Raw genomic sequence first — 27,787 nt, forward strand, 5'->3', positions numbered from 1 at the left:
TGACTTGACTTAGTAATTTTGAAATATTTAAAATATTTAACCATTTTAGTATTTTTTCTATCTTACATCAAAGAGTTCTTATACCAAATAGCCTTGTTTACAATGATTTATGGCCCATCCAATGGGTTAGAAAATGGAGACCCCAACTCGTTCTTTTCTAAAAGACCTTTCGGTGTCATAGCCTTCACCGTCCAATGGGTTAGAAATTTCTATCACCCGTCCAATGGGTTAGAATTTGCATAACCTTCCCCGTCTTTGGCCCCAGAAGAATAAATGAAGTGTTTATATTTGGAAGAGCGAAGTGATAAATGATTGTTATTGTGAGGGAAATATTCTTATTGAAAAATTTTATGTCTAGCATGTTATACGTTTGCAATGAATTGTTCAAAATCTATTACAACATGGATAAGTTCCGATTTGTGAATTTAAGATGTCATATCTTTACATTTTATGCTTGCTATATATACGTGATTACCACGTCCTCCATCAGATTATGGGTGCTAGAAACATTGAATTTGTCAATTCCTATTTTGCAACTAGGTCCTATTTTACTTTTTTAACTATGAAATCTTTTTCCTGTTTGTCCTTGAGTCATGTTTTGTGCGATTTGTATTTTTCTTGACTTCCTCTATTATAATGGAGACATGTTCTGGTCCTTGTTTTAAACTATCACAAGGTTCATGAAGCAACTTCTTGGCTTCAACATCTACTTGCTTCATCTACACTTTTGGTATTTGACTTTTTTATTTCATTGATGAAATCTACAGGTACTAATCTGAGCATTTTCAGACTATTCTGAGTTGGTTGTGAATGTCTCTCTTCTCTTAAACAGCTGGACGGAAATGATTTTGCAAGTGTCCATTCCCTTGTGCATTGGAAAGTAAAAGAATCTCACAGATGATATTAGCAACGAATATTCAGTGATAGTTTCTGGAGGGAACCTTTCTATCATTTGATTGATGTAAAAAAAAAGGGTAAAAAACTCTAGTCTCTGTGATTGGTCAAAATCTCCTAAACCAAATATGTAAATGAGTACTTCAGGAAATGGCAAACACAGAAGTTGTTTGTTTGATGGGAAATTCAGAGAAAACTCCGAGAGAGGAAGATTTGACAAAGATGGCTATGCAGTAGATGATTTTGCTGCAATTGTGACTTCTAAGTTGATTGAACCTCCCCATGATTCATGTCATAGTTCAGTTCATGTTGATTGAGAACAATTGATGTTGTAGTGTGTTGTTTTTATGATGTTTGAGGCGCATGGTGATGGAAAGAAAAGGTATGTTGAGAGTGGAGAGTGGAGGAAATTAAGAGAGGGAGGTTGAGGTTGGTAGACACGTAAGTTGCAATGTCAATCCTGTTGGTATCTTGGGAAGAGATTGATGATATTCTTTTATTGCAAAAGGAAGAAGAAAAAAAAAAGAACAGCTATAATATAGTTGAAGTTCAACATTCATCTTGTACATAAATTTATTGATCTTGGCCGTCATTACATGTTTTAAGCTGGCTCAGGGAGCTAAAATAAGGGATATTCAGTCTTTGCTGTCTAATAGGGATGGAAACTTGCCCAATGCAAAATCGATTAGGATTTGGTATGGGTGAAATGAATTTAGAAAAATATAGTGAAAGAAGGAAAAAGAAAAGCAACCAATACAACAACGATAAATATTGGTGAAAATTTGAACATCCTATGATTATGAATGCTCCTGCTCTGTTGTTGCTTCTTCTGTTTCAGCTTCTTTTGTTTCTTGGCTCTCATCCTGTGCTGCCTCCTTCTCTTTCTGAGACTCCCCTGGTACTGCAGCAGAGTTGCGCTTCATCAAAGATGCCTTAAGGACATGGTTGTAGCTTCCTTTCTCCTTGAACAATTGTACGAAATGGGCCTTGCAGTAAATAACACCATCCATTGCAGCATAGGATGAAAGAGTGAGGACACAACCTCGATGGGCACACTTGAACAGGATTTATGATATGATTCCCCTTCCAGAGTTACCTGTTACAGCTTCCAGAAAAAAAATTCAACATTTCTCAAAACATGAGCACTAGTATGAGTTAGATTTTAAGAAATAATTTTAGCAAACAAGGAATAATTTCAACTGGATGAAAGGACAATCCAAGCTTCCATGGAGGTTCTGACTCATCTTTGAGGAAAATCAAGACTCATTTAGGCCCTCTTGATGTTTCTTAGCAGCATGTACTCAGAGAAGCCAATTCCCTAGCTGATTCTCTCGCCAAAGATGGCGTCTCTCTTTCGTCGTTTGTTTCTGGGTCTCCTTCCCTATTGCTTGAATGGTCCTCTCTGTTTTGGATTGCTTTTAGCAGTTTAATAAGATTTCCCCATTTAAAAAAAAATACAAAATAAAAGAAAAAAGGAATCGGAGATTGGTGAACAAACTAGGTAATGTGATGGTTAATCTAGTTAGCTTTCATATCTCTGGTCATCATGATTTCTTTTTAGGTATGTACTAGACATCTCACAGAAGAATCTTGACAAAAAAGAAAAATTACCCCAAAATCATTGAAAGTTTCATTTATTTTGTTCCAATGTATGAACATATTCCTAAAAATGCAGTAGTTATATGAATCTCTTATTAGCTCATATATATGAAAACTAAACTCGTTTGGATCAACACAAGAGAACAAAAAAAGTGATAGACCTTTTCTAGTAGATATGCTATTTTCTGTCTTGGGTCCCAGAGAAGAAGGAAGACAATTTGCTGGGCTGCCTACTCTGTGAGGTAAATGATCCAACTCATGTGTGAGCATTCTGGACAAGTAAAGTGAAGAAAAACTCCATTGCAGAAGATAATGTTACAACGTACCAGATCATTTAACTTTACAGAAGATTTTCCATCTGGAAAGTCATAAAACTGCACACATGAGAAAAATACCCACAAAAGAAAGAGAGAGAATCGGTTTCAAGTATTAGAAAACCCATGTAAGGAAAGAGCTTGGAGAGTTCAAAGTATGAGAAAATCCTCACGCTGGAAATTCTTGGAGAGACTTCCTGTCTCCTTGAAGAGCTGTTCAAAGTGAGGCTTGAAGCAGAGGACTCCATCCATGGAAGAGTAGTTACTCATCTAAAGATATCCATCATCAACAGAATTAAAAAAAAATTAAAACATATACAACAAATATAAATCATGTCAGGTTTTGCTCAAGAGCTTATTTGAAATGGGTCATACTGATTTCAACAATACAACACTTCTACCCAGAACAACAAGAAAAATAAAAAATACTAACCAGTTTGTCCCTCCACAACGGCTGCATTTGAAGCAGGACTTGTGATAGGCCACACCATAAGCAGATAACATATCAACCATGTAAACGGTCCTATCACATGCCTTGCACTTCTCCAAAGTCCCAGTGAAAGCCATCTTGAAAAATCAAAACTCGAAGGAACAAACAAACAAACAGATGATAGTATGTAAACATGAAAACCTCTGCAAAGGGGAAGGCCAGGTTCTTGGGTACCAAACCCTCCGCCCCCACTTATCTACTTGTAAAAATTAATTCTCTGATTTAAAGAGTATCGGAATTGGTATCAGGTAACGTACCCTCCACCCTCTCCACCGTCTCCAATAAATGGGAAATGGACCCCAGCCCAAGCAGCGAAGGCAGGGAAGAAGAAGAAGAACATAAGAAAGATCTCTGTGAATGGGACTTCCACCTCTCCACCCTCGTCTCCACCAACGCCGTTCACTCCGCCGTCTCCGATACCCTCGGCGTCATGGAGATCGATCCTTCTGGCCAAATCCTCGCCACTGCTGGAATCGCTCGGAAAATTTGGATTGACACTCTCAGGTCGTTGGTAGGAGAGAATGTGATCAAGATGGAGTCCGCGTAACTACGAAGTTGGATCACAGCTATGCATGCGAGTCTTTATTCTTTAAGGCTAATCGTGCGAATTCTCCTGGACCTTCTTGGGCTGAAACGAAGGACGAACCATATTCTCTTAAGAAATTCATGCAAGAAGTTCCGTGACTGTAGGTTTAGTATTTGAAGCTACAGTCATATAATAATTGCTTTCTGTCTTTCCGCTCATTATGGGAAATCGAACTGCTGGCAATCTAGGCCTGCTTGTTCTGCTTGGAAGAAAAAACAGTCTCTACAAAGAACCCCAAAGAAATAAAAGAAAGAAGAAATGAACACAATAGAAGAAAAGGTAAAGAAATATGCCCTGTTTGACAGTGGCCCGAGAAGAGAATTTAATAACAGCAGTAGCGTACAAAGAATGAGACAAGAGAAAAAACAGAGTGGTAAAGAAGTTCATCTTGGGGTTTGTTCAGGCCGATAATTTATTCTTGAAAGCAAGAAGTGGCAAACCTGGTCCTCAGTTCTTTGAATTCTTGGACTGAGCAAGAAAACACCCTCGATGGTCGTCACCGAAGCACTTTATTCCGCAGAAACCTGTTTCGATATTGCTCTTCATACACGATGAAGCAGGTGAAGCATATGGGACAAAGTGGCCACCAGGGCCTGTCTGTTCCATATCCTTAACCTGCCTCTTCGTGCATGGGAGATGGGAACGCGAAGAGAAGAAAACCAGAACGAGAACGAGAGCGAGACTCGATTATTATAAGAAAGAAACTCCGAGTCGCCTCTCGCCTCTCAGTTTTCAAAGACATAAAATTCCCATTTCACCCTTCCCCTTTTCAGACCAGAAATATAAATTAGCTCCGATCCATATGGGTCCCCGGATAGACTGTGGGGTAAATTAGTAATTTTATTTTAAATATATTTATTTAAAAACTAAAATAAAATAAAAAACATTTGCCTTCGTTTGATTCGAGTCAGGTAATGAATCACGTCAGGTAATGTTATCAGGCAAAAACGGGGGAATTAAGTTTCAGGAGATTAGCAAATTTACTCATACTTGTTGTCTACTCTTATTCCAGTTTACTAGCCAACTGGAATTAGGAAGAGGGAGACAACGCTCTCAGTGTCAATTAGCTCACGCACATTTGGATGAAAAAAACACAAAAAAAGCAGCTCACGCACCCTTTAGCAGCAGTTGGTTCTTTTCTAGGTGGCGTCTGGTTGTCAATTCTCAATAGAAACCTCTAGACTTGTCCCAGATTCGACCATCTAAACATTTTTGATGGATGCTCAGAAGCTCGTCTTCTTTAGAGATCATGTATTACGTCCAAGTTGTTGAAGGATGGAAAGCTTGTACATCAGAAAATAATCTTACTCGTGCTTCAAAATATCATAAACCTCTCATCTCATTCCATACGTCGGCAGGGGTAGTTTTTCAGACAATAGAGGACCCTTTGGGAATCTCTCTCTGGAATGGTCTTTTGGCTGCTTACTCCAAGAACCACTTGTACGATGAATCACTTCAACTCTTTGAGAGGTTACAGACATTTCCTTATCTTAAACCAGGGAGTTATACATACCCAAGCATTATAAAGGTCTGTGGATGACTAGGTAAAGATCAAGATGGTAAAATATTACACGCCGAAGTGGTCAAATTGGGTATCGGACTTGAAGTGATTGTTACTAGTTCTCTTGTAGGTATGTATGCAAAGTGTAGTTTATTTGAGCCAGCCATTCAATTGTTCAAGGAAATGCCAGAGAGAGCTGTAGCTTGTTGGAATACGGTGATCTCTTGCTATTTGGAAGGATTAAGAACAATGGGTTTGAACCTGATTCAGTGACCTTCATAAATGCTTTTTCTGCTTGTACACGACTTTTAGATTTAAAGAAAGGGAAGGAAATTCACGTTGGCTGAGTTTGTAAGCTTTGCTATTGTAGATATGTACGGAAAATGTGGGTGTTTTGAGATGGCGGGAGAGGTTGTATGTTGGAACTCTATGATTGGTGGATATGCTGACAGTCATTCATGTTTCCAAACCCCGTTTGAGTTTTTTCAGTTTTGAGGTTGGAATTTGGGGTCAGGTTCAAGTGTTGGGAAATCCGTGTCCACCCCTAATCCTCCCTTGCCCCTACACTCCCAAAGTAATGAGAGTGCCTTTATGAAAGAGGAAAAACGTAGAAATTCAAATGTTCCATTGGATAACTGACCCTGTCCTTACCTTTTTTATGGGAAGGATGGGTTGGTTATCTTCTCTTTCTTTGAAATAAAATTATCAACATTTAAAAAAAAAAAAAACAAATGTTTACTTGATATACCAGCCAAGGTATGTTTGAAGCAATTGTAGCTGATGCAAAATGGGAAGGGATGGAGTTAGTAACCACCTTTCTATTGCAACATAGACATGCAAAGAGCCAAAATAGATGTCAAAGAATTTCAAGGGACTGTGAAGGTTCTAGAGAAATGGTTACTGCAATAGACCCACAAGTTTGTTGTGCATGAACAAGTGAGCAGAGCTTGAAAAGGAGCTTCTAAAAAGGCACAAAGAGCCTGAAGGGTGGGTTAAGGTTGTGGTTATTGCTATGACCAAGGAGGTCGATCAATTATGGAACAATAGATGCCTTTTGCAACTATGGCAGGCCAGGAAGTGGGTGATGAAATAACGCCAAGGCGCTTCTGAACTCCGAAGCTCAAAATATAACTTTGGCAGCTTGGATTCATTGAAAGATCCCCTGTGGGTGGTTGAAAGCTTTCTAAAAGAGGCTGCAGAAGTACGTGTAGAAGAAGCACCTGAGGCTCCTTTTTGTTTCCGACCACTTATGTGACCACTGCCCTTCAACATTAAATGCTTAAGTCCTTGCTTTGAGGGTAACTTCATCTGTTGGGTATGAAATAATATGGTTAGTTTGTTTTAAAAATTTTGAGAAGGTGAGTTAGTTAATAAATAACACTAGTATCTGGAGTTAACATATAGTCGATTGCTTTATTTACATAACATAATGTGGTGTAAGGGGGTCTTAAGTTATATGCATACGTTGTGGATGATATCCTGGGTTTGGGGAAGTCATCTATATGTGAGAAAATACTACCTTTCACATGTTTTTCTAAAAATGAAAAATTAGTGTCATGTAATTATGGGTGGCTCATTGAAGTTTTCTCTCCAGTGCTATATATTGTTCGTCCATTGTTGGCTGAAACTATGAGAGAAATTTGATTGGAAGGAAGAGCTGTCTTAGAATTAAAGATATCAAAAGGGGGCAGCTACTGAAAAGATACATACTAGTGATATCTGCAATCCTTTAATGTCTAGAGATACGAAACTTCTGGCGTGCAGGTAGAGAGTTGCTACCCCCTGTAATTCTCCTTGAAGTTCACTTCGGTTTCTGCAGTTCTTCGTAGAGGTGCTCTTGGGACATTTAGCAGTAATGGTTGCTAGAGGGAAGCAAAACTGCGAAAAAAAAATTCCTGGACAGGCTTTCATTCAAGGCATTGGCATATTTGTAGTTTTACTGAGGATCTGTTGAACTAGATATGTCTCCTGGTTTTACTGGATTAAGAGAGGTCTTGTGAGGTGGAGTAGTTGCTTGCTTAAGTATTCTTCCAAAGTAGCAAAAAAAATCTTTTCTTAGGATACCTTGTTGTCTTTCTCAAAAAAAAAAAAAAGGATACCTTGTTGTAGATGCATGGAGTGAAGTCTTCTGCATTACAATTGGTAAATGTCCGAGTCTATATATTGTTGAAGGGAACTCTGAAAATGCCATTTTGAATTCTTTCCCTAGTGAAACTCTGGGGTAAATTTGATTTGAATTTGGTGGGAGTAATGTAAATCAAAATAACTGTTAAGTGCTAACATTTTAGCTGAAGAGAAACGACAAGATTTTAAAATAATGAATAACATCAGAAATGTTTAATTATTTTAAAGATCTAAGAAGAAGTTTTTAATTCATGGAACCCTATGCTACTAGTTGTTTTTTCTTCCTTTCAATCATGTCGGTTGTGATCCTTCAAGCAAATTCTACACACATTGGCATTGATTTTTCTTGCACCCTGTTTACATGCAGGCCAGCGACAGATTTAACATAAATTCTCTGCTTGAGCATCTGCAGGCTAAATATGTTGGAACAGATCATGCTGACTTGAACAGATTGCAAGTCCCAGAAACCCTCGAACATCTTTCTTTGCTTTTCTCTTATTATTTATTTTTTGAAAGTGCTCTTCCATTGGACCATATTTTTCTTATCCACCAAATCATTTTTCTGTGTAGTGAATGGGCGGTGAACATTCAACGTGACAGCTATGCTTCTTATGTTGGTCACTACCCCATCTCGGCTTATTTATCTATTGCTCAGAATGAATCAATTGGAAGAGAAAGATACAATTTTATGCAGGTAATCATCTTTTTAGCAATGCAGTTAATAACATTTTTTTTTTTTAAGAATTCCTGCTATTCTGTAATATGATTGCAAATTTAATGGAAAGATTCTGGTTTTGGTAATTATTTGTTCTCGTCTCTGATTACATGATCACTCTTTCTCAAGAACAAAATTAAATACATTAGGTATTTTAGATTTTTCTGAGATGTGTAACCGAAATCTTATTTTAAACATGAACTTAAAGCCTGTGAAGAGACTTCTGACTACTTTCTTTTATTTTCTTTAGAAAATGTTGCTGCCCTGTGGTCTACCTCGAGAAATGGATGAAGATTGAACTGTACATACATCCAAATTTGAAAGTTGAAGCTTCTGAGATGTCTGTTGCTAAAGCCATTGTCATTTTCTTCCTGCCTTAGTCACTATCCTGGAAAAAAAGTAGTAGAGAAGCTGCCCTGTTACATCTTTTGTAGATGAAACTACTACTCTCTCGGCTTGTAATTGTGCTTAATTGAGCTCTGACTGACTAGTTCTATTGTCGAGAATAATAGTGTTATTGGAGGGAACATATAATATTTCCTATTTTCAATCCTATTTTGGAGTTTCAGTCTCTTCTGTCTTGAGAGGACTAAACCCATATTGATCTTAGAGTCCATCAGTGTCTCTCTTGTCATTCAAGATATCTTTGCAATCATCACAAGAATTTTTTTTGTTTCTGCAGCTTCCACTGAGATTTCCATCCGTAATGGGTGAGAGAGAGCTTACTAATTGAGGATGCTACAGTTCTAGCTTTGCTTGTAACCAATCTGGAGGTTTTTCATTATTATACTTTTTGGACCAAGAGAAGGAAGAAGAGAAATGAGATTTTGGAGATCAATATGGTGCTCTTATGGAGCTGAGGAGAGAAAAATGAGAGATTTTACGGGTTTTTGATAGCAGTTTCTCGTGTATGGAATTGAAGGCAAGAACAGGGTGTTGGAAGAAGGGATTAACCCTTTGAATCGAACATTCAGAATAATTATCTTTGAAGTCCCAGTAACTACGAGAATGACTTTAGATTGAAGTCCTCACAACAGGTAGCACCCATATGCCAGAGGTAGGTTAGGCACCAAGTTAAACCGGTTTGCAAACCGTTCATGCTCGTCTCGAAAAAAACTCGATTCAGTTTAGTTTTTATTGCAGCTTTGCTCGATCTCAAACTTGAAATAATGTTTTTAAGTATAACAACCCAAATTTCAGATTTTCCAAGCTCTGACTTGGTAGCTCACGAGTTGACTCATTAGTATATTTTTTTATGAAAATACCTTTTACTCTAAATACTCACGTCAATTCCCTCTTTAGTTGGTTGATATTGCTCTTATTTACCTAAAACCACAAAGATGATTGAATGTTCAACCCTTTCGGGTTCCTCAAAATAATGTTGTTGTTTGCCAACGGAATAAACACTATTGATGAAGATGTTTGTTTGTTCATTACAAAGTTCAATAATTCCAAATTCATCATAATATCTTTTTTTATTATTATTTTTATAATTTTTGTAATTTAAAATATAGATTGGATTTTGAACCCGACTCGAGTTAGAGCTCAAATTCGCTTAAAATTTTTGGGCTCAAGGCTAAGTTTGAGTTTGAAGTATTCAGTAACCAAGCTTGAACATATACAACTCGGCTGGAAACAGGGATGAGAGGAGAAAAAAAAGTGGTTTTGTTTTGCGTCATAGGTATGGAAAATTCCATGTAATCTAACACGTCATAGGTAAGAACTATACTTTTTTTAACAAGGGATAAGAGTTTTGGGTTTTAGAATAATTAATTATTTTATTATATTTATAAAAATATTAGTACTTATTTTTATCATAAAACTAAAAAATAAAATCTCAAATTATGTGTAATAAAACAATTTTTAAATATGGAATAAAAACGAAAATTGGGTAAGCTGCTGAAAATGCCATTTTCAATTACGGATTATTTTCAAGGGAAAGTAGAGGAGGTGAATCAGGGCAATTAACGAGTATTTCCTTTTCGCCTTCTAAGGCTTGTTTGCTTGGAAGCCTTACCCCCGCGCCGGATTCCATTGCGTCCACTTCCGTGTTGAGCAGGACTCGCCGTCCGTCGCCGAGGAGCTTCCCTCACCGGCAGGTCGCGCTTTCTCTCTCACTCTCTCTCGGCCTTAAATTTGTTTCAGTTCTTCAAACCAATGCAGCCAGTTGCCACCTTTATTCGAATTGGTTGCATTTGCATCCTTCTCTAAAGTCTATCGTCCTTCTACTGCAGATAACTTATAAATCATTGCAGCAAAATGGAACACAACGACTTTATTAATGGTCTCCTTGTTAGAAGACATTCTGGAAAGTAGCTCATTTTTGTTCTTACTCTTGTGGGTGGCCTTCGGTAACTTGTCGTGCATTTGTCACTTAAATTTCTCTCTGTTCTATTTTGCACGTTTTCTGGTGTGTTCTTGTGTGAGCAAGCATGGAGAGTCACATCGTTCGTCTTTGCTTCGACCAGCTGCGGAGATGGCTCTATTTATTCACAGGTAAATTTGATATAACTGAATAATGATGGTTAGTTTTTCATGCAATCGAGTATGAATTTGTTGATTTATCCCCTTACTGTGCAAATATTTTAAAGATAGTCCCTAGTTACACGTTTGTATACTTCTAAGCCAGTACCCTTTCACCTACCAAAGGGTGATCGCGAAGTGCATTTCAAATCACAAAAGTAACATCTTAGGGAAGCTTGTGTATTCTACGGATGGACATAAAATGGACTCTTAGGTCACTAGGCATAAAATGTTTGATGATAATCTGATTTCAGTGATAATCCCTTAGTTCTCTTCCGAGTCTAAGCTTTTCAGTTATTTGTATATGTTGGTTTTGGGGACATCTTTCTGCACTCTGTGGGCTGAGATGCTTTTGCTTTAACTATCTAGTAGATGTCGGTGACTAAGTAAAACAAAGCAAATTGCTTCTAGGCAATCCTCTTCGTTGATAAGCATTATACATCAACGCATACCATCAAAGAGGGTGACTAAGCTAGAAGCTGCAATCAAAAGATGAGGTTTCTAGTAAGTAGTGAGGAAAAAAGGAGAGAGCATCAACTTTGTATGGGAAAATTATTGCATAACATCTATATTTTTCTTACTTTTGCTAAAAGGTTACTAGATGTGTTTTCTGTCTTACCAGGACATTACTAATCCAACTTTACCTGCTACCCCAGCGTGACGCAATCTCATGGAACTCCATTATTGCTGGATGTGTCCAAAATGGATTGTTTGATGAAGGACTGAGATTGCTTCTCCAAATGTTGATGGCTACAATTAAGCCTAGACATGTTACATTTTCCAGTATAATGCCTGCTTGTGCTCATTTGACAACATTACATCTTGGGAAGCAGCTCCATGGATATATAGTTAGGAGTAGGTATTAAGACAATGTTTTTATAGCTAGCTCACTTGTAGACATGTATGCAAAATGTGGTTATATTTGAACAGCCCAGTGGATCTTTGATAAGATGGATTCACGAGATATGGTGTCATGGACAGCCATAATCATGGGTCATGCTCTGCATGGAAAGGCCCAAGAAGCCCTCTTCATGTTCAAACAGATGGAACATGAGAACGTAAGACCTAATTATGTAGCATTTGTGGCTGTTTTAACTGCTTGTAGTCATGGTGGGTTGATAAAAGAAGCTTGGAAATATTTTAATAGCATGAAGCAAGATTATAATATTTCACCGGGTTTAGAAAGAAGGGCAGGAAAGCTAGAGCAAGCCTACAGTTTCATCTCAAGCATGAAAGTGGAGCCCATTGCCAGTGTCTGGTCAACTTTGTTGAGTGCTTGTAGAGTTCACAAAAATATTCCATTGGCTGAAAAGGTGGCACAAAAAATTGTTCTGCTTGAGCCTGATAATATGGCATACCATGTTCTTATGTCAAACATTTATGCTGGTGGTAGTAGATGGAAGGATGCAGCCACTTGGAGAATAGCTATGAAGGGAAAGGGGATGAGGAAAAAACCAGCTTGTAGCTGGATTGAAGTTAAAAAAAAAACTACATACATTCATAGCACTGACTTCAGTTTACCTCATTCTCCAATAGAGGGAGTTCATTCCAGTTCAAGTAGTGAGATTCCACTACTGTGGTTTACCTCAAACTCAACTTTGGTCTTGGCTTTTACCTGTCTAGAAGGTGCTCTTGGATGATACAGCAGTAATGGCTGAATGAGTGTAGCTAACCACCCAATGATATTTTTTTCCAAGAAAGGCCTTCACAAGAAATTTTGAGCATGTATGATACAGCAGTACTGGTTGAGGATTTCTTAAACCATGAAAACCTACAGGACATCTTTTGAGATTGGAGTGGTTGGAATAAAAATAAAAATTCTTACATCTCTTGTAAAGTAAAAAGAGAATTATTTTCTTAGGAAATTTTACTAGTAGAAACAGGGAACAGAATCCTCTGTATTACTAGTATGCTTCTTAAGCTTCTATATTATGTAAGGGCACTCTACAAATGCCATTTTAAATTAGTTGCCTGTTGGGATTTTTTAGCAAATTAAAGATGTATATAATCTTAAGAACTGTAGGGAACTCAGTTCAAAATATAAAAGGAAAAAAAAAACTTCAAGGAAGTAATACAATGGGAAAACTATTAAGAGCTTACTTTATAACTTAAAAAAGTATTTAGTAGTTGATGAATCTTTTTCTGCACTCTGTAGCTTCTTTTCTGCTAAAGACTATTGTTTTTGCTCCATCACATAATTAGAACTTTACCAGCACCTTTGAAAAAAATTAGATTCTAAAATACTGAAATGTGCCATTATTAAAATTTAAAAGATCTGAAATGTTTAAACGTATGAGCACCTTTCATGGAAAAATTTATAGTTCCTGAAAATCTAATTTATTAGTTGTGTTTATGTGTTTTGTTCTAGTCAATCATGTTGAACGCGATCATTCTTTCAAGTTCTACACGCACTGACCTCTGTTTTACTTATACTCTGTTTACATGCAAGTGATAGATTTAGCATAAATTCTCAGCTTGAGCACCTGTAGGTTAAATCTGTTGGAAAGAGACTTATGGACGTGAATAGATGGTGAACTCTAAAGCATTTTTTGTTGCTTTTTCATTATTATATATCTACCGAAAACACTTTTCCATGGAACTATATTTTTTCTTATCTCCCAATTTTTTCAGTATGTAGCAAATGGACAGTGAAGTTTCAACGTGGCATCTATGCATCTTTATGTTGATCACTACCACATACTTGGCTTAATAATGAATCAATTGGAAGATCCTTACAATTTTATGAAGGTAATCTTCATCTAATTTTTCTAGCTATTATTTGTTTATCACTATGGGTTGAAGAAAGCTGAAGTTTGTGGGTGAAAGGGTTCAAGGTATACAAAATAATACTGACATGTGCAACTCTGCTAGAGGCCAGTGTGATTGGTCAATCAAACGGAGTAAAATATCTGGTCAGAGAGCAGGTTTAGCCAGAAGTAAAATATCTGGTCTAGGTTCCATTTTTTGGATGAACCAATTCAAATGGTCTGATTGCAGAAGCTCTTGAAACATTGCCAAGTGATGGCTGAAAAGTAATTGAAATAAAACAATCTCTTGGAAAAACTTCCTTATATTAAATTGTGTATAGAAAAATAAAGACTTTGAATTATGATTGATATTTTTTTCTTTAGAAAAAAAAAAAAAAGATTGATAAACTCTCAACAACTAGACTTTCCTTATAGAAAAAGACATGTTTTAACATGGACTTTCCTAGTTGAAGGAATCCTTGGAGATGATCATTCCTTCTTAGAGTGGTTGATTGGATGAAACTCCCTTTGTCCTTGATCAACTTGTGTTGCACACGGGAGAGATCTTCTCAACATGTCCAACGGATTTTTCATCTTTATCTTCACAAGTGGGTCCTGGTACCACATGTGTGGATGCTTTAACTTTGTATGAGATTGTGTAGCTAGTGTTGCATAGGGTCACCTAACATGAAGAACGTGCAAATACCGACTTTGATTAATTTGGTGGATGTGAATAATAGTGAGCCCTATACAACAACGCATCTAATGTTTACATTTTTGAACATTGAGATGCTTTCTTATTTTACAAGGTCTATTAGTATATTTTTTAGTTTCCATGTTTCCTTTCTTGAAGTGTTGGAGAGTCAAATATCCTATGATGTGAGGCACGATCATCTTCATAGCTGTCATTTGAGCTGATTGCCATCATGCAGGCCGGCCTTGACACGAAGGATAACTCATCTCGACATGGTGACATTTGTGAGGGATGGCATGTAGAGCTGTATGGCCCGCTTGTGTGCTTTGTTTCCAATATCGGTGGCGGATGGGTGGAGAGAAGAGACCAGAGAGAATGAGCAAAGAAGTATAGCCTCCCATTACCCTCGTTCAAATAAAGACCAAATTTGCCTTTGGAAAATATTTGAAGAAATGAGCAAAATTGGCTTGACTTCTGTCTATGCTTGTTTTTTATGTTTTTGGCTTGGGTTTTATATTTTCTGTAAGATATTATTTGATTTATGTAAAAAATTGACTTTATAAACTGTTGGTGACTCCTTTCCTAATGGGAAAGGACAAAGTGATCTTAGCTTAATGTACACATAACAATCTTTTAGAAAAAATTAGTTTACTTATATTTCTGAGGATTTTTCATACCAACAACTATTTTTCTTTCAACAAACAAAGGTATTGGAATCTCATTTTGGTGACAAACACATTAGTTAGAGGAAATTGACCAACAAAACTAAAAAGCTCAGATGACAAAGTAATAGGTTTTGTTGTTGTTTATGTTTTACTTTTATATTTGATACAAGTGCTAAAAGGAACCTAACAACTATTTATGGTGCTTTAAATTGCTTTTGAAAGTTAAAACTTTTAAAATAAGTATAATCATATTTATTCGGATTTTTCAGAGAACTAGCTATTTTTTTTTCAATAAACAAAGGTGTTGAAATCTCATTGCGGTAATAAACACATTATTCAGAGGAAATTGACCAACAAAAATAGAAAGTTTAAAAGAAAATGTAATAGGTTTTTTGTTGTTTATATGTCGCTTTTATATTTGATACACTTGTTGAAAGAAACCTAACAACAATTTATGCTACTTTCAATTACTTTTGAAAGTTAAAACTTTTGAAAGTAAAAATCTACTTTTGAAAGTTAAAACTCTTCTCATAAATAGCTTTGCTTGTTCTGAGAAAGAAATTTTATGGTTTTTGTAGTTTTACTTTAATGCCTCTTAATTGTTGTAAAACGAAAAATAAAACTACTAAAAGTTTTCACATAATCAAACCAAATAGATACATACTGGGCCAAAACCATTGATGATAACTTGTACCAATATTATTTCTATGCCATTATAGTATCAATCAATCACCTGCGGTAGGTACGAGTTCCTTGCACAAATAAGCAAGAGGTAGACAATTCATACTTTGCGCCAACAGTCCCTAAAATTGTAAAAAAAAAGTAGAGTAAGCGCTTTGTATTTGTCAAACAAAAGGCTGATAAAATGTATAAGGTAAAGAATGTTTACCAATCCATCGTTTTGGTTTTAATAGATGCCTAGTTTTCCCTGACCTTCTAGATCTTTCTCTTGAGTCTAGCAAACCATATAATCATTGCCACAATAACTTTTTCTATGATGTAATCACAAAATCGATAATAGGCGATCCTCCATGACCTTTTGAATATCAAAACAGCACAAAATCCCCAAAAGCCTACGACAATACCTACCCCTATGCTAACAAAAAACCCTGTCATTTCAGATTCATCATCTTTCTCTCTCTCCATCTCCGTTTTGGGGGGCACCTCATTTGTTGGACACGGTGATAGTGGTGGCCCACACAGGTTGTCATTACCAATATATATTGATAAGTCGTTGAGTGTTTGTAACTGAAAACCAGATGGTATCCTCCCTGATAAATTGTTGTATGACAAGTTTAGCTTGCTCAAGAAATTTAATGTCGATAAGCTTGAAGGCACTTCGCCAAAAAGTCTATTTCTGGACAAATCCAAAGATTCCAATTGTTTCAAAACTCCAATCTTGTTGGGAATATTTCCTTTCAAATAATTACTTGACAAGTTCAAACTCACTAGTCCAAGGAGACGTGTCAATTCTTCGGGAATATCTCCAGATAGACTATTTACTGAGAGATCTATGAAATTATAAAATCCAAGTGAGCCACTATTTTCAAGTTCCACTCCTTTTAGAATCATTACAATATTATCCCATATTGTTTCATCACCAAACGATTTAGGAAAAATAATTTGATCACTAGCATTATGTATCTTAGTCATTGCAGAAAAGTCCCCCAATGATCGTGGAATAGTCCCTGATAGATTGTTGTGTGAAAGATCCAAGTACTGAAGAAAACTATTTTTCGATATTTGTGGAGGGATATTTCCGTAAATCATATTTGAGTGTAATGATAGAATCCTCAAACTTGATAAGTTCTCCCCAAGCCATGTCGGTATGACTCCAGATAGTTTGTTATGAGCAAGATCAAGAACGACCAACGACTTCATCTTTTTCATGGTTGAAGGGAGTTCTCCTGACAAACAGTTATTCCTCAAGTGCAATGATACAAGGAAAGGTATGTCACTCAGTGAGCTCGGAATTTCACCAGAAAAATTATTGTTCGAGAAATTTATGTACCATATAGACTTTGATGTATTCCCCCAACAATCATGAATATTGCCATGTAGATAATTGTTTGATAGATCAAGATATTCTAAACTTTCTAATTTGCAAAGTAAGGATGGAATGCTACCATTCAGAAAGTTATTTAAAATATCCAACCGCATCAAATTTGGCATATTCTTCTCAAGAACTGGTCCAGAAAAAGAATCGTTTGAAAGATCCAAAATCTCTAGGAATGAATTTGGCAACTTGCCCTGAAGTTGGTTGTGAGAAAGATCCAAATAGTACATCTTGACTGTAATATTCCAAAACCAATCTGGGATAACATCTGAAATACTTGAATTAGACATATCTAGCCAAGAAACGCTCTTATGGTGTTGAAGCCATGAGGGAAATTTTGGCCCCACTGGACAAGATGATATATCAATGTAAAAGATGTTAGGAGGGAGCCATTGAGAAATAACATTCCAAACCAAGTTGTTGTGTGCCAGATTAATATCCTCCAAACTTTCAACTTTAGTGAAAAGAGATTCAGTGATGACAAATGTGAAGGAATTATTGGCAATATCAAAAGAACGCAGGTTTGACAGTTTTCCAATACTTTGGGGAATATAGCCTCCGAGTTTGTTGCCACGTAGGTCTAACTCCTCCAGTGATGATAAACTCCCAATCGAGGAAGGAATGAATCCCGAAAATAAGTTGTCAGATAGATCAAGGACCTTTAAGGTCTTGAAATTACTAGTCTCTCCCAACCAAACTTGTAAACTTTCCTTCAATTGATTGTTTCTCACATACAAGGCTTCCAAGCTATTGGCAAGACATCCTGTCAATCTCTCCCAACTATTAATAGAATTTTCTGTTAACTTTAAAATCCTCAAATTGCACAAATTATTGAAACTTCTTGGAATCCTACCACCAATGGAATTGCTGCTCAAGTCAAGAAACTCAAGAGAAGTGAGATTTGCCATAGTAGATGGGATTGAGCCACTAAACTCATTTCCATCTAGATCAAGATGTGTGAGGCTGTTGAAATTAGTTAACCAATTAGGCAAATCTCCTGTTAATTGATTGAAATCCAAATACAATTCTTTCAAACTATTGGCAAGACATCCTGTCAATCTCTCCCAACTACTAATAGAATTTCTTGATAACTGTAAAATCCTCAAATTGCACAAATTATTGAAACTTCTTGGAATCCTACCACCAATGAAATTGTAGCTCAAGTCAAGAAACTCAAGAGAAGTGAGATTTCCCATAGCAGATGGGATTGAGCCACTAAACTGATTGTCACTTAGATCAAGATATGCAAGGCTGCTGAAATTTGTCAACCAATTAGGCAAATCTCCTGTTAATTGATTGAAATCCAAATACAATTCTTTCAAACTATTGGCAAGACATCCTGTCAATCTCTCCCAACTACTAATAGAATTTCTTGATAACTGTAAAATCCTCAAATTGCATAAATTATTGAAACTTCTTGGAATCCTACCATCAATGGAATTTGAGTTCAAGTAAAGAAACTCAAGAGAAGTGAGATTTCCCATAGCAGATGGGATTGAGCCACTAAACTGATTTTCATGTAGATCAAGATATGCCAGGCTGCTGAAATTTGTCAACCAATGGGGTAATGTAGAATTAAACTCGTTGTACGAAAAATCAAGGACATTTATAGATGTGAGGTTAGAAAATGGGAATGAGGAATGGATATTTCCTAACATGCAACCGCTCAAATGTAACTCTTTCAAAGAGGAAACTTTGTTGATTTCCTGCTGCCAATTCAGTGCCCTTGTAAGGTTTACCCATGAGAGATCAAGGTATTGTAAAAAAGAGAGAGAGGAAAGCCAAGCAAGGTCATCAACAACACTAGTGGAATACAAGATAGCAGAGTTGAGATCAAGAGTGTGCAAATTAGAGAGGTTCCCAAGCTGGTATGGAATCTTTCCATCAAAATATGCATGAGAGAGATTTAGATATCTGAGATGTTCGAAAGAACCAAAATATTTGGGGATATGAGTCATATTGAAATTGTTCCAGCTCAAATCCAAATACTTTAGATGCTTCAAATGAATCAAAGATGAATCGATCTTACCACCCAAACTGGAGTTTAATAATGGTCGCCAATAGTCGTTGGAGTTTTCATTCCGAAGATCCAGCATAATAACATGACCAGTGGTATTCATGCAGCCTACACCGGTCCAATTGCAACAATCCTCCCCTACCCACGAAGAGAGCATACTTGCAGGAACATAAAGGCCGTGTTTGAACTTGAGGAGAGCTTGTCTCTCTTGTTCATGACAGCCATTGACGTGAGTATTGAGAAAAAGAAGGAAAAGAACAGGTAAGAAAAGAAGAGCGGGAATTGAAGTACCCATTATGCTGATTGCAAGATATGGAGAAGAAAGAATTCCTTTGGCTATTTATAGATTTATCTAGGATGATTTATGGCCCGTCGAGTGGGTTAGAAAATTTGTATAGCCTTCTCCTGTCTTTGGCCCCAGAAGAATCAATCTGCACGTAAAGGCAATAAAAACTGGAGACCCCGAGTCGTTCGTTTACGAAGACACGGGTTGAGAAAATATATTTCTATAGAGAAATTAATTGAAATGACGTAGGGACCTGACCGCACCCAGCAATTAATGACTTGACCGCATCTAGCATAGTGACACGTGTATTATTTTGACTTGCTGTTTTGGATAAAATAGTAAACAATAAAAGTAATTAACGACGTCGGTCACATGGTCACTCTGAGTACTTGTCTATAATGCTGGAAGGATAACTTGTACATAGTCTTAAGAACTATAGGGAACTCAGTTCAAAATATAAACGGAAAAAAAAAAACTTCAAGGAATTAATACAATGGGAAAACTGTTAAGAGCTTAAAAAAAAGTAATTTTTTTATGAATAACTTAAAAAAGTATTTAGTAGTTGATGAATCTTTTTCTGCACTCTGTAGCTTCTTTTATGCTTAAAACTATTGTTTTTGCTCTATCACATAATTAGAACTTTACCAGCACCTTTGAAAAAAATTAGATTCTAAAATACTGAAATGTGCTATTATTAAAATTTAAAAGATCTGAAATGTTTAAACGTATAAGCACCTTTCCTGGAAAAATTTATGAAGGTAATCTTCATCTAATTTTTCTAGCTATTATTTGTTTATCACTATGGGTTGAAGAAAGCTGAAGTTTGTGGGTGAAAGGGTTCAGGGTATACAAAATAATACTGACATGTGCAACTCTGCTAGAAGCCAGTGTGACTGGTCAATCTAGCAGAGTAAAATATCTGGCCAAAGAGCTGGTTTAGCCAGAAGTAAAATATCTGGTCTAGGTTCCATTTTTTGGATGAGCCAATTCAAATGGTCTGATTGCAGAAGCTCCTGAAATATTGCCAAGTGGTGGCTGAAAAGTAATTGAAATAAAACAATCTCTTAGAAAAACTTCCTTGTATTAAATTGTGTATAGAAAAATAAAGACTTTGAATTGTGATTGATATTTTTTTCTTCAGGAAAAATAAAAAAAAAGATTGATAAACTCTCAACAACTACACTTTCCTTATAGAAAAAGACATGTTTTAACATGGACTTTCCTAGTTGAAGGAATCCTTGGAGATGATCATTCCTTCTTAGAGTGGTTGATTGGATGAAACTCCTTTTGTCCTTGATCAACTTGTGTTGCACACGGGAGAGATCTTCTCATCATGTCCAACGGATTCTTCATCTTTATCTTCACAAGTGGGTCCTGGTACCACATGTGTGGATGTTTTAACTTTGAATGAGATTGTGTAGCTAGTGTTGCATGGGGTCACCTAACATGAAGAACGTGCAAATACTGACTTTGATTAATTTGGTGGCTGTGAGTAATAGTGAGCCCTATACAACAATGCATCTAATGTTTACATTTTTGAATATTGAAGAGCTTTCTTATTTTAGAAGGTCTATTAGTATATTTTTGAGTTTCCATGTGTCCTTTCTTGAAGTGTTGGAGAGTCAAATATCCTATGATGTGAGGCACGATCATCTTCATAGTTGCAATTTGAGCTGATTGCCATCATGTAGGCCGGCCTTGACGCGAAGGATAACTCATCTCGGCATGGTGACATTTGTGAGGGATGGCATGTAGAGCTGCATGGCCCGCTTGTGTGCTTTGTTTCCAATATCGGTGGCGGATGGGTGGAGAGAAGAGACCGGAGAGAATGAGCAAAGAAGTATAACCTCCCATTACCCTCGTTCAAATAAAGACCAAATTTTCCTTTGTAAAATATTTGAAGAAATGAGCAAAAATGGCTTGACTTCTGTCAATGTTTGTTTTATATGTTTTTGGCTTGGCTTTTACATTTTCTATAAGATATTATTTGATTTATGTAAGAGACTGACTTTATAAACTGTTGGTGACTCCTTTCCTAATGGGAAAGGACAAAGTGATTTTAGCTTAATGTACACATAACAATCTTTTAGTAAAAATAAGTATACTTATATTTCTGAGGATTTTTCATACCAACAACTATTTTGCTTTCGACAAACAAAGGTATTGGAATCTCATTTTTGTGACAAACACATTATTTAGAGGAAATTGACCAACAAAACTAAAAAGCTCGGATTACAAAGTAATAAGTTTTGTTGTTGTTTATATTTTACTTTTATATTTGATACAAGTGCTAAAAGGAACCTAACAACTATTTATGGTGCTTTAAATTGCTTTTGAAAGTTAAAACTCTTCTCATGAGTAACTTTGTTAGTTTTGAGAAAGAAATTTTTTGGTTTTTGTAGTTTTTCTTTAATCCTTTTTAATTGTTGTAAAATAAAAATAAGACTACTAAAGTTTTTTTGGCAACGAGAGCAAGGTACCACTTGAGTAGTAAATAATTTTGTAGAATCAAACCAATCAGATACTTACGGGGCAAAAACCATTGATGATAACTTGTACCAACATTATTTTTATGCCATTTTAGTATCGGTCAATCACCTGCGGTACGTAGACTTCTTTGCACAAATAAGCAAGAGGTAGACAATTCATACACTGTGCCAATAGTCCCTAAAATTGTCAAGAAAAAGTAGAGTAAGTGTTTTGTATTTGTTAAACAAAAGGCTGATAAAATGTATTAGGCAAAGAATGTTTACCAATCCATCGTCTTGGTTTTAATAGATGCCTAGTTTTCCCTGACCTTCTGGATCTTTGTCTTGAGTCTAGCAAACCATACTGTCATTGCTACAATAACTTTTTCTATGATGTCATCACAAAATCGATAATAGGCGATCCTCCATGACCTTTTGAATATCAAACCAACACAAAATCCCCAAAAGCCTACGACAATACCTAGCCCTATGCTAACAAAAAATCCTGTCATTTCAGATTCATCATTTTTCTTTCTCTCCATCTCCGTTTGGGGGGGCACCTCATTTGTTGGACACGGTGATAGTGGTGGCCCACACAGGTTGTCATTACCAATATATATTGATGAGTCATTGAGTGTCTGTAACTGAAAACCAGATGGTATCCTCCCTGATAAATTGTTGTATGACAAGTTTAGCTTGCTCAAGAAATTTAATGTCGATAAACTTGAAGGCACTTCGCCAAAAAGTCTGTTTCTGGACAAATCTAAGGATTCCAATTGTTTCAAAACTCCAATCTTGTTGGGAATATTTCCTTTCAAATAATTACTTGACAAGTTCAAGCTCACTAGTCCAAGGAGACGTGTCAATTCTTCGGGAATATCTCCAGATAGACTATTCACTGAGAGATCTATGACATTATAAAATCCAAGTGTCCTACTATTTTCAAGTTCCACTCCTTTTAGAATCATTAAAATACTATCCCATCTTATTTCAATACGATACCCTTTAGGCAAAATAATTTCATCACTAATATCATGTATCTTAGTCATTGCAGAAAAGTCTCCCAAAGATCGTGGAATAGCCCCCGATAGATTGTTGTGTGAAAGATCCAAGTATTGAAGAGAACTATTGTTCGATATTTGTGGAGGGATATTTCCGTAAATCATATTTGAGTGTAATGATAGAATCCTTAAACTTGATAAGTTCTCCCCAAGCCATGTCGGTATGACTCCAGATAGTTTGTTTTCAGCAAGATCAAGAACGACCAACGACTTCATCTTTTTCATGGTTGAAGGGAGTTCTCCTGACAAAAAGTTATTCCTCAAGTGCAATGATTCAAGGAAAGGTATGTCACTCAGTGAGCTCGGAATTTCACCAGAAAAATTATTGTTTGAGAAATTTATGTACCATAGAGACACTAATTTATTTCCCCAACAGTCAAGAATATTGCCATGTAGAAAATTGCTTGATAGATCAAGATATACTAACTTTTCTAATTTGCAAAGTAAGGATGGAATGCTACCATTTAGAAAGTTATTTGAAATATCAAACCATATCAAATTTGGGATATTCTTCTCAAGAACTGGTCCAGAAAAAGAATCGTTTGAAAGATCCAAAATCTGTAAGAATGAATTTGGCCACTTGCCCTGAAGCTGGTTGTGAGAGAGAGACAAATATTGCATGTTGACTGTAATATTCCAAAACTAGTCTGGAACAACATCTGAAATACTTGAATTAGACATATATAGAATAAAAATGTTCCTATGGTGTTGAAGCCATGAGGGAAATTTTGGCCCCACTAGACAAGATGATATATTAATGTTTGAGATGTTAGGAGGGAGCCATTGAGAATTAACTTTCCAAATCAAGTTTTTGTGTGCCAGATTAATATACTCCAAACTTTCAACTTTAGTGAAAAGAGATTCAGTAATGACAAATGTGAAAGAATTATTGGCAATATCAAAAGAACGCAGGTTTGATAGTTTTCCAATACTTTGGGGAATATAGCCTCCGAGTTTGTTGCCACGTAGGTGTAACACTTGCAGTGATGATAAATTACCAATCGAGGAAGGAATGAATCCCGAAAATAAGTTGTCAGATAGATCAAGGAACTTTAAGGTCTTGAAATTACTTGTCTCTCCCAACCAAACTTGTAAACTTTCCTTCAATTGATTTCTACCCACATCCAAGGTTTCCAAGCTATTGGCAAGACATCCTGTCAATCTCTCCCAACTACTAATAGAATTTTTTTCTAACTGTAAAATCCTCAAATTGCACAAATTATTGAAACTTCTTGGAATCCTACCACCAATGGAATTGTAACTCAAGTCAAGAAACTCAAGAGAAGTGAGATTTGCCATAGTAGATGGGATTGAGCCACTAAACTCATTTCCACTTAGATCAAGATATGCAAGGCTACTTAAATTTGTCAACCAATTAGGCAAATCTCTAGTTAACTGATGTATACTCACATCCAAGGTTTCCAAGCTATTGGCAAGACATCTTGTCAATCTCTCCCAACTACTAATAGAATTTCCTGATAACTGTAAAATCCTCAAATTGCATAAATTATTGAAACTTCTTGGAATCTTACCATCAATGGAATTTGAGTTCAAGTAAAGAAACTCAAGAGAAGTGAGATTTCCCATAGCAGATGGGATTGAGCCACTAAACTGATTTCCACTTAGATCAAGATATGCAAGGTTGCTGAAATTTGTCAACCAATGGGGTAATGTAGAATTAAAATAGTTCCAAGAAAAATCAAGGACATTTATAGATGTGAGGTTAGAAAATGGGAATGAGGAATGGATATTTCCTAACATGCAATTGCTCAAATGTAACTCTTTCAAAGAGGAAACCTTGTTGATTTCCTGCTGCCAATTCAGTGTCCTTGTAAGGTTTACCCTTGAGAGATCAAGGTATTGTAAAAAAGATAGAGAGAAAAGCCAAGCAAGGTCATCAACAACACTAGTGGAATACAAGAAAGCAGAGTTGAGATCAAGAGTGTGCAAATTAGAGAGGTTGCCAAGCTAGTATGGAATCTTTCCATCAAAACGTGCATAAGAGAGATTTAGATATCTGAGATGTTCGAAAGAACCAAAATATTTGGGGATATGAGTCATATTGAAATTGTTCCAGCTCAAATCTAAATACTTTAGATGCTTCAAATGAATCAAAGATGAATCGATCTTACCACCCAAACTAGAGTTTAATAATGGTCGCCCATAGTTGTCCAAGTTTACATTCCGAAGATCTAGCATAATAACATGACCAGTGGTATTCATGCAGCCTACACCGATCCAATTGCAACAATCCTCCCCTACCCACGAAGAGAGCATACTTGCAGGATCATAAAGGCCGTGTTTGAACTTGAGGAGAGCTTGTCTCTCTTATTCATGGCAACCAGTGACGTGAGTATTGAGAAAAAGAAGGAAAAGAACAGGTAAGAAAAGAAGAGCGGGAATTGAAGTACCCATGATGCTGATTGCAAGATATGGAGAAGAAAGAATTCCTTTGGCTATTTATAGACTTATCTAGGATGATTTATGGCCCGTCGAGTGGGTTAGAAAATTTGTATAGCCTTCTCCTGTCGTCTTTGGCCCCAGAAGAATCAATCTGCACGTAATGGCAATAAAAACCGGAGACCCCAAAGTCGTTCGTTTATGAAGACACGGGTTGAGAAAATATATTTCTATAGAGAAATTAATTGAAATGACATAGGGACCTGACCGCATCCAGCAATTAATGACTTGACCGCATCTAGCATAGTGACACGTGTATTATTTTGACTTGCTGTTTTGGATAAAATAGTAAACAATAAAAGTAATTAACGACGTCGGTCACATGGTCACTCTGAGTACTTGTCTATAATGCTGGAAGGATATTATTCTTGGGGCCACAAAGCGTCTCAAGCTTTATTTTCCTGCATCTGGCCACTCAGCGTCTTGGAAGGAGGAGTCATTTGAAGCCCTCGACGACACGCTACAACTGTACCCAACAGCCATTTAGTCATTTTCCAACGCATGTTTTGGGCTAGAAATACTGAGAAGATAAGTCTTTTGCTGAAATGGACTACATGAAAGCAAATATATTGCTGGTTGGTGATGGTCATTAATTTGGAACACCCACTTGCCCTCAGCGTGTTGGAAGGAGGAGCCATTTGATCCAAGAGAGTCCTAATCTACTGGTCCTGTTGCTTTCAGGCTATGACTTGACTTAGTAATTTTGAAATATTTAAAATATTTAACCATTTTAGTATTTTTTCTATCTTACATCAAAGAGTTCTTATACCAAATAGCCTTGTTTACAATGATTTATGGCCCATCCAATGGGTTAGAAAATGGAGACCCCAACTCGTTCTTTTCTAAAAGACCTTTCGGTGTCATAGCCTTCACCGTCCAATGGGTTAGAAATTTCTATCACCCGTCCAATGGGTTAGAATTTGCATAACCTTCCCCGTCTTTGGCCCCAGAAGAATCATTTTGCACATCAAGGCAATTAAAATGGAGACCCCAACGTTCGTTTCTAAAAGACCTTTCGGTGTCATAGCCTACCCCGTCCAATGGGTTAGAAAATGGAGACCCCAACTCGTTCTTTTCTAAAGGACCTTTCAGTGTCATAGCCTACCCCATCCAATGGGTTAGAAATTTTTATCGCCCGTCCAGTGGGTTAGAATTTGCATAGCCTTCCTCGTCTTTGGCCCAAGAAGAATCGTTCTGCACGTCAACGCAATAAAAATGGCGACCCCAACTCGTTCGTTTCTAAAAGACCTTTCGGTGTCATAGCCTTCCCAGTCCAATGGGTTAGAAATTTCTATCGCCCGTCCAGTTGGTTAGATAAGTCTTTTGTTGAAATGGACGAGTAGGGCTCCGTGAAAGCAAATATAGTGCTGGTTGGTGATGGTCATATATTTGGAACACCCACTTGCCCTCAGCGTGTTGGAAGTAGGAGCCTTTTGACCCAAGAGAGTCCTAATCTACTGGTCCCGTTGCTTTCAGGCGAAGACTTGACTTTTCACCATAGTTCAAGAAATAAATGCCCAATACTAACCGTTCATTGAACGAGGGGTCTCCATGGATTGTCCTGAAATATAATTTTTTAGTCTAGAAATATAAATGCACACTCTGCTGCCTCAGCTATCTTTGAGGCTACTTCGTTGGCCCTCTGGTTGAAATACTGCTCAAAGGCCCCTGGCAGAAACCTAGGGTTCAAGAAGGCAAAGAGAGTGGGCGGCGAGAAGATGAATAGAGGGGAACAGAGAAGAAGGATGAAAGATTGGCTTGAGAGGATGAACAATTTATACAATAGCCATTAATCATTGAACTCCAACAGATGAGATCTTTTGAGTCCATGTGATCAAACACTGCTTTCGCTTGACTTAGCCTCCCAAGTTTGCTGTAGAAGTCAATCAGAGCTGAGTTCAAAACGAGATGTTGGCTGTACTCCTTTCTATAAACATGGCTGTGAATGCTTTTGCCATGTTCCTCAGCTCCCATCAATGAACAGGCTTGTAATAAGCTTACAAAGGTGATCTCATTTGGCTTCTCATTAGCTGACTGCATCTGTTTTAAAGTGTTCAGTGCTATCTTTGGTTTTCCTGCTTGAGCATAAACTGAAACCATTGCACTCCATGCAACAACATCTTTGGGATGGAGAATATCAAACAAATGTCGACATGAATCTACCTCTCCAAAACCTGAGTACATCATTAAAAGTGTAGTTCCAACAGATATGGAAGAAGATAATCCACTTTTAACTATATAGCAATGCAAACCCAATCCAAAATGAGCTTCTTTCGTTTTTGGGGGTTTCATAAAACAGCCGAACTGCATCTGTTATTGCATTAACAGAGTAAAGCCCCAAGATAGCAGTAACTACAGAAGCTTCTAAATCCAACCCCGTTTTGATCACAAAGCTATGAACTTCACGTGTAAGATATTCTGAATCCACCAAGCTGATTGCTCGAGCAACGCTAACAATCGTCACATAATTAGGTCTTTTCCCTGCTAAAAGCATCGATTTGAATGACCCAATTGCTTCAACATATCTACGACTGCTCACCAAGCTAGAAATAGTCGAAGTCCAAGAGATAACATTTCTTGCAGTCAT

General features: G+C 36.9%; 3 protein-coding genes, 1 long non-coding RNA gene and 1 pseudogene across 4 annotated transcripts; 2 read left to right on the forward strand and 3 right to left on the reverse strand.

The window, feature by feature from the left end:
- Positions 1-1,691: 1,691 nt before the first annotated feature.
- LOC137944527 (LIM domain-containing protein PLIM2a-like) lies at positions 1,692-3,374 on the reverse strand (annotated as a pseudogene).
- A 4,495-nt stretch (positions 3,375-7,869) lies between these two features.
- LOC137944018 (uncharacterized protein At4g14342-like) lies at positions 7,870-8,898 on the forward strand. Its single transcript, XM_068789511.1, has 3 exons — positions 7,870-7,961; positions 8,079-8,202; positions 8,474-8,898. The coding sequence occupies exons 1-3, from the start codon at positions 7,870-7,872 to the stop codon at positions 8,519-8,521; spliced, it is 264 nt and encodes an 87-aa protein (XP_068645612.1). The 3' UTR covers positions 8,522-8,898.
- A 1,319-nt stretch (positions 8,899-10,217) lies between these two features.
- Positions 10,218-14,803, forward strand: LOC137944021 (uncharacterized). The gene is made up of 4 exons (XR_011110777.1): positions 10,218-10,322; positions 10,458-10,719; positions 13,378-13,494; positions 14,426-14,803. It is a non-coding gene; the product is annotated as an uncharacterized lncRNA (long non-coding RNA).
- A 985-nt stretch (positions 14,804-15,788) lies between these two features.
- On the reverse strand, positions 15,789-19,220 carry LOC137944529 (receptor-like protein EIX1). The gene has a single exon (XM_068790214.1). The coding sequence runs from the start codon at positions 19,218-19,220 to the stop codon at positions 15,789-15,791; it is 3,432 nt and encodes a 1,143-aa protein (XP_068646315.1).
- Positions 19,221-26,886: 7,666 nt separating this feature from the next.
- On the reverse strand, positions 26,887-27,787 carry LOC137944530 (putative pentatricopeptide repeat-containing protein At3g13770, mitochondrial). Its single transcript, XM_068790215.1, has 2 exons — positions 27,557-27,787; positions 26,887-27,510 (listed from the first exon to the last, which is right to left on the reverse strand). The coding sequence occupies exons 1-2, from the start codon at positions 27,785-27,787 to the stop codon at positions 26,887-26,889; spliced, it is 855 nt and encodes a 284-aa protein (XP_068646316.1).

This window comes from Aristolochia californica, unplaced genomic scaffold, assembly GCF_029961685.1.
Source record: "Aristolochia californica isolate CCGP_79_NKW_82.1479 unplaced genomic scaffold, dmAriCali1.0.hap1 SCAF_11, whole genome shotgun sequence".
Taxonomy (NCBI): Eukaryota; Viridiplantae; Streptophyta; class Magnoliopsida; order Piperales; family Aristolochiaceae; genus Aristolochia; species Aristolochia californica.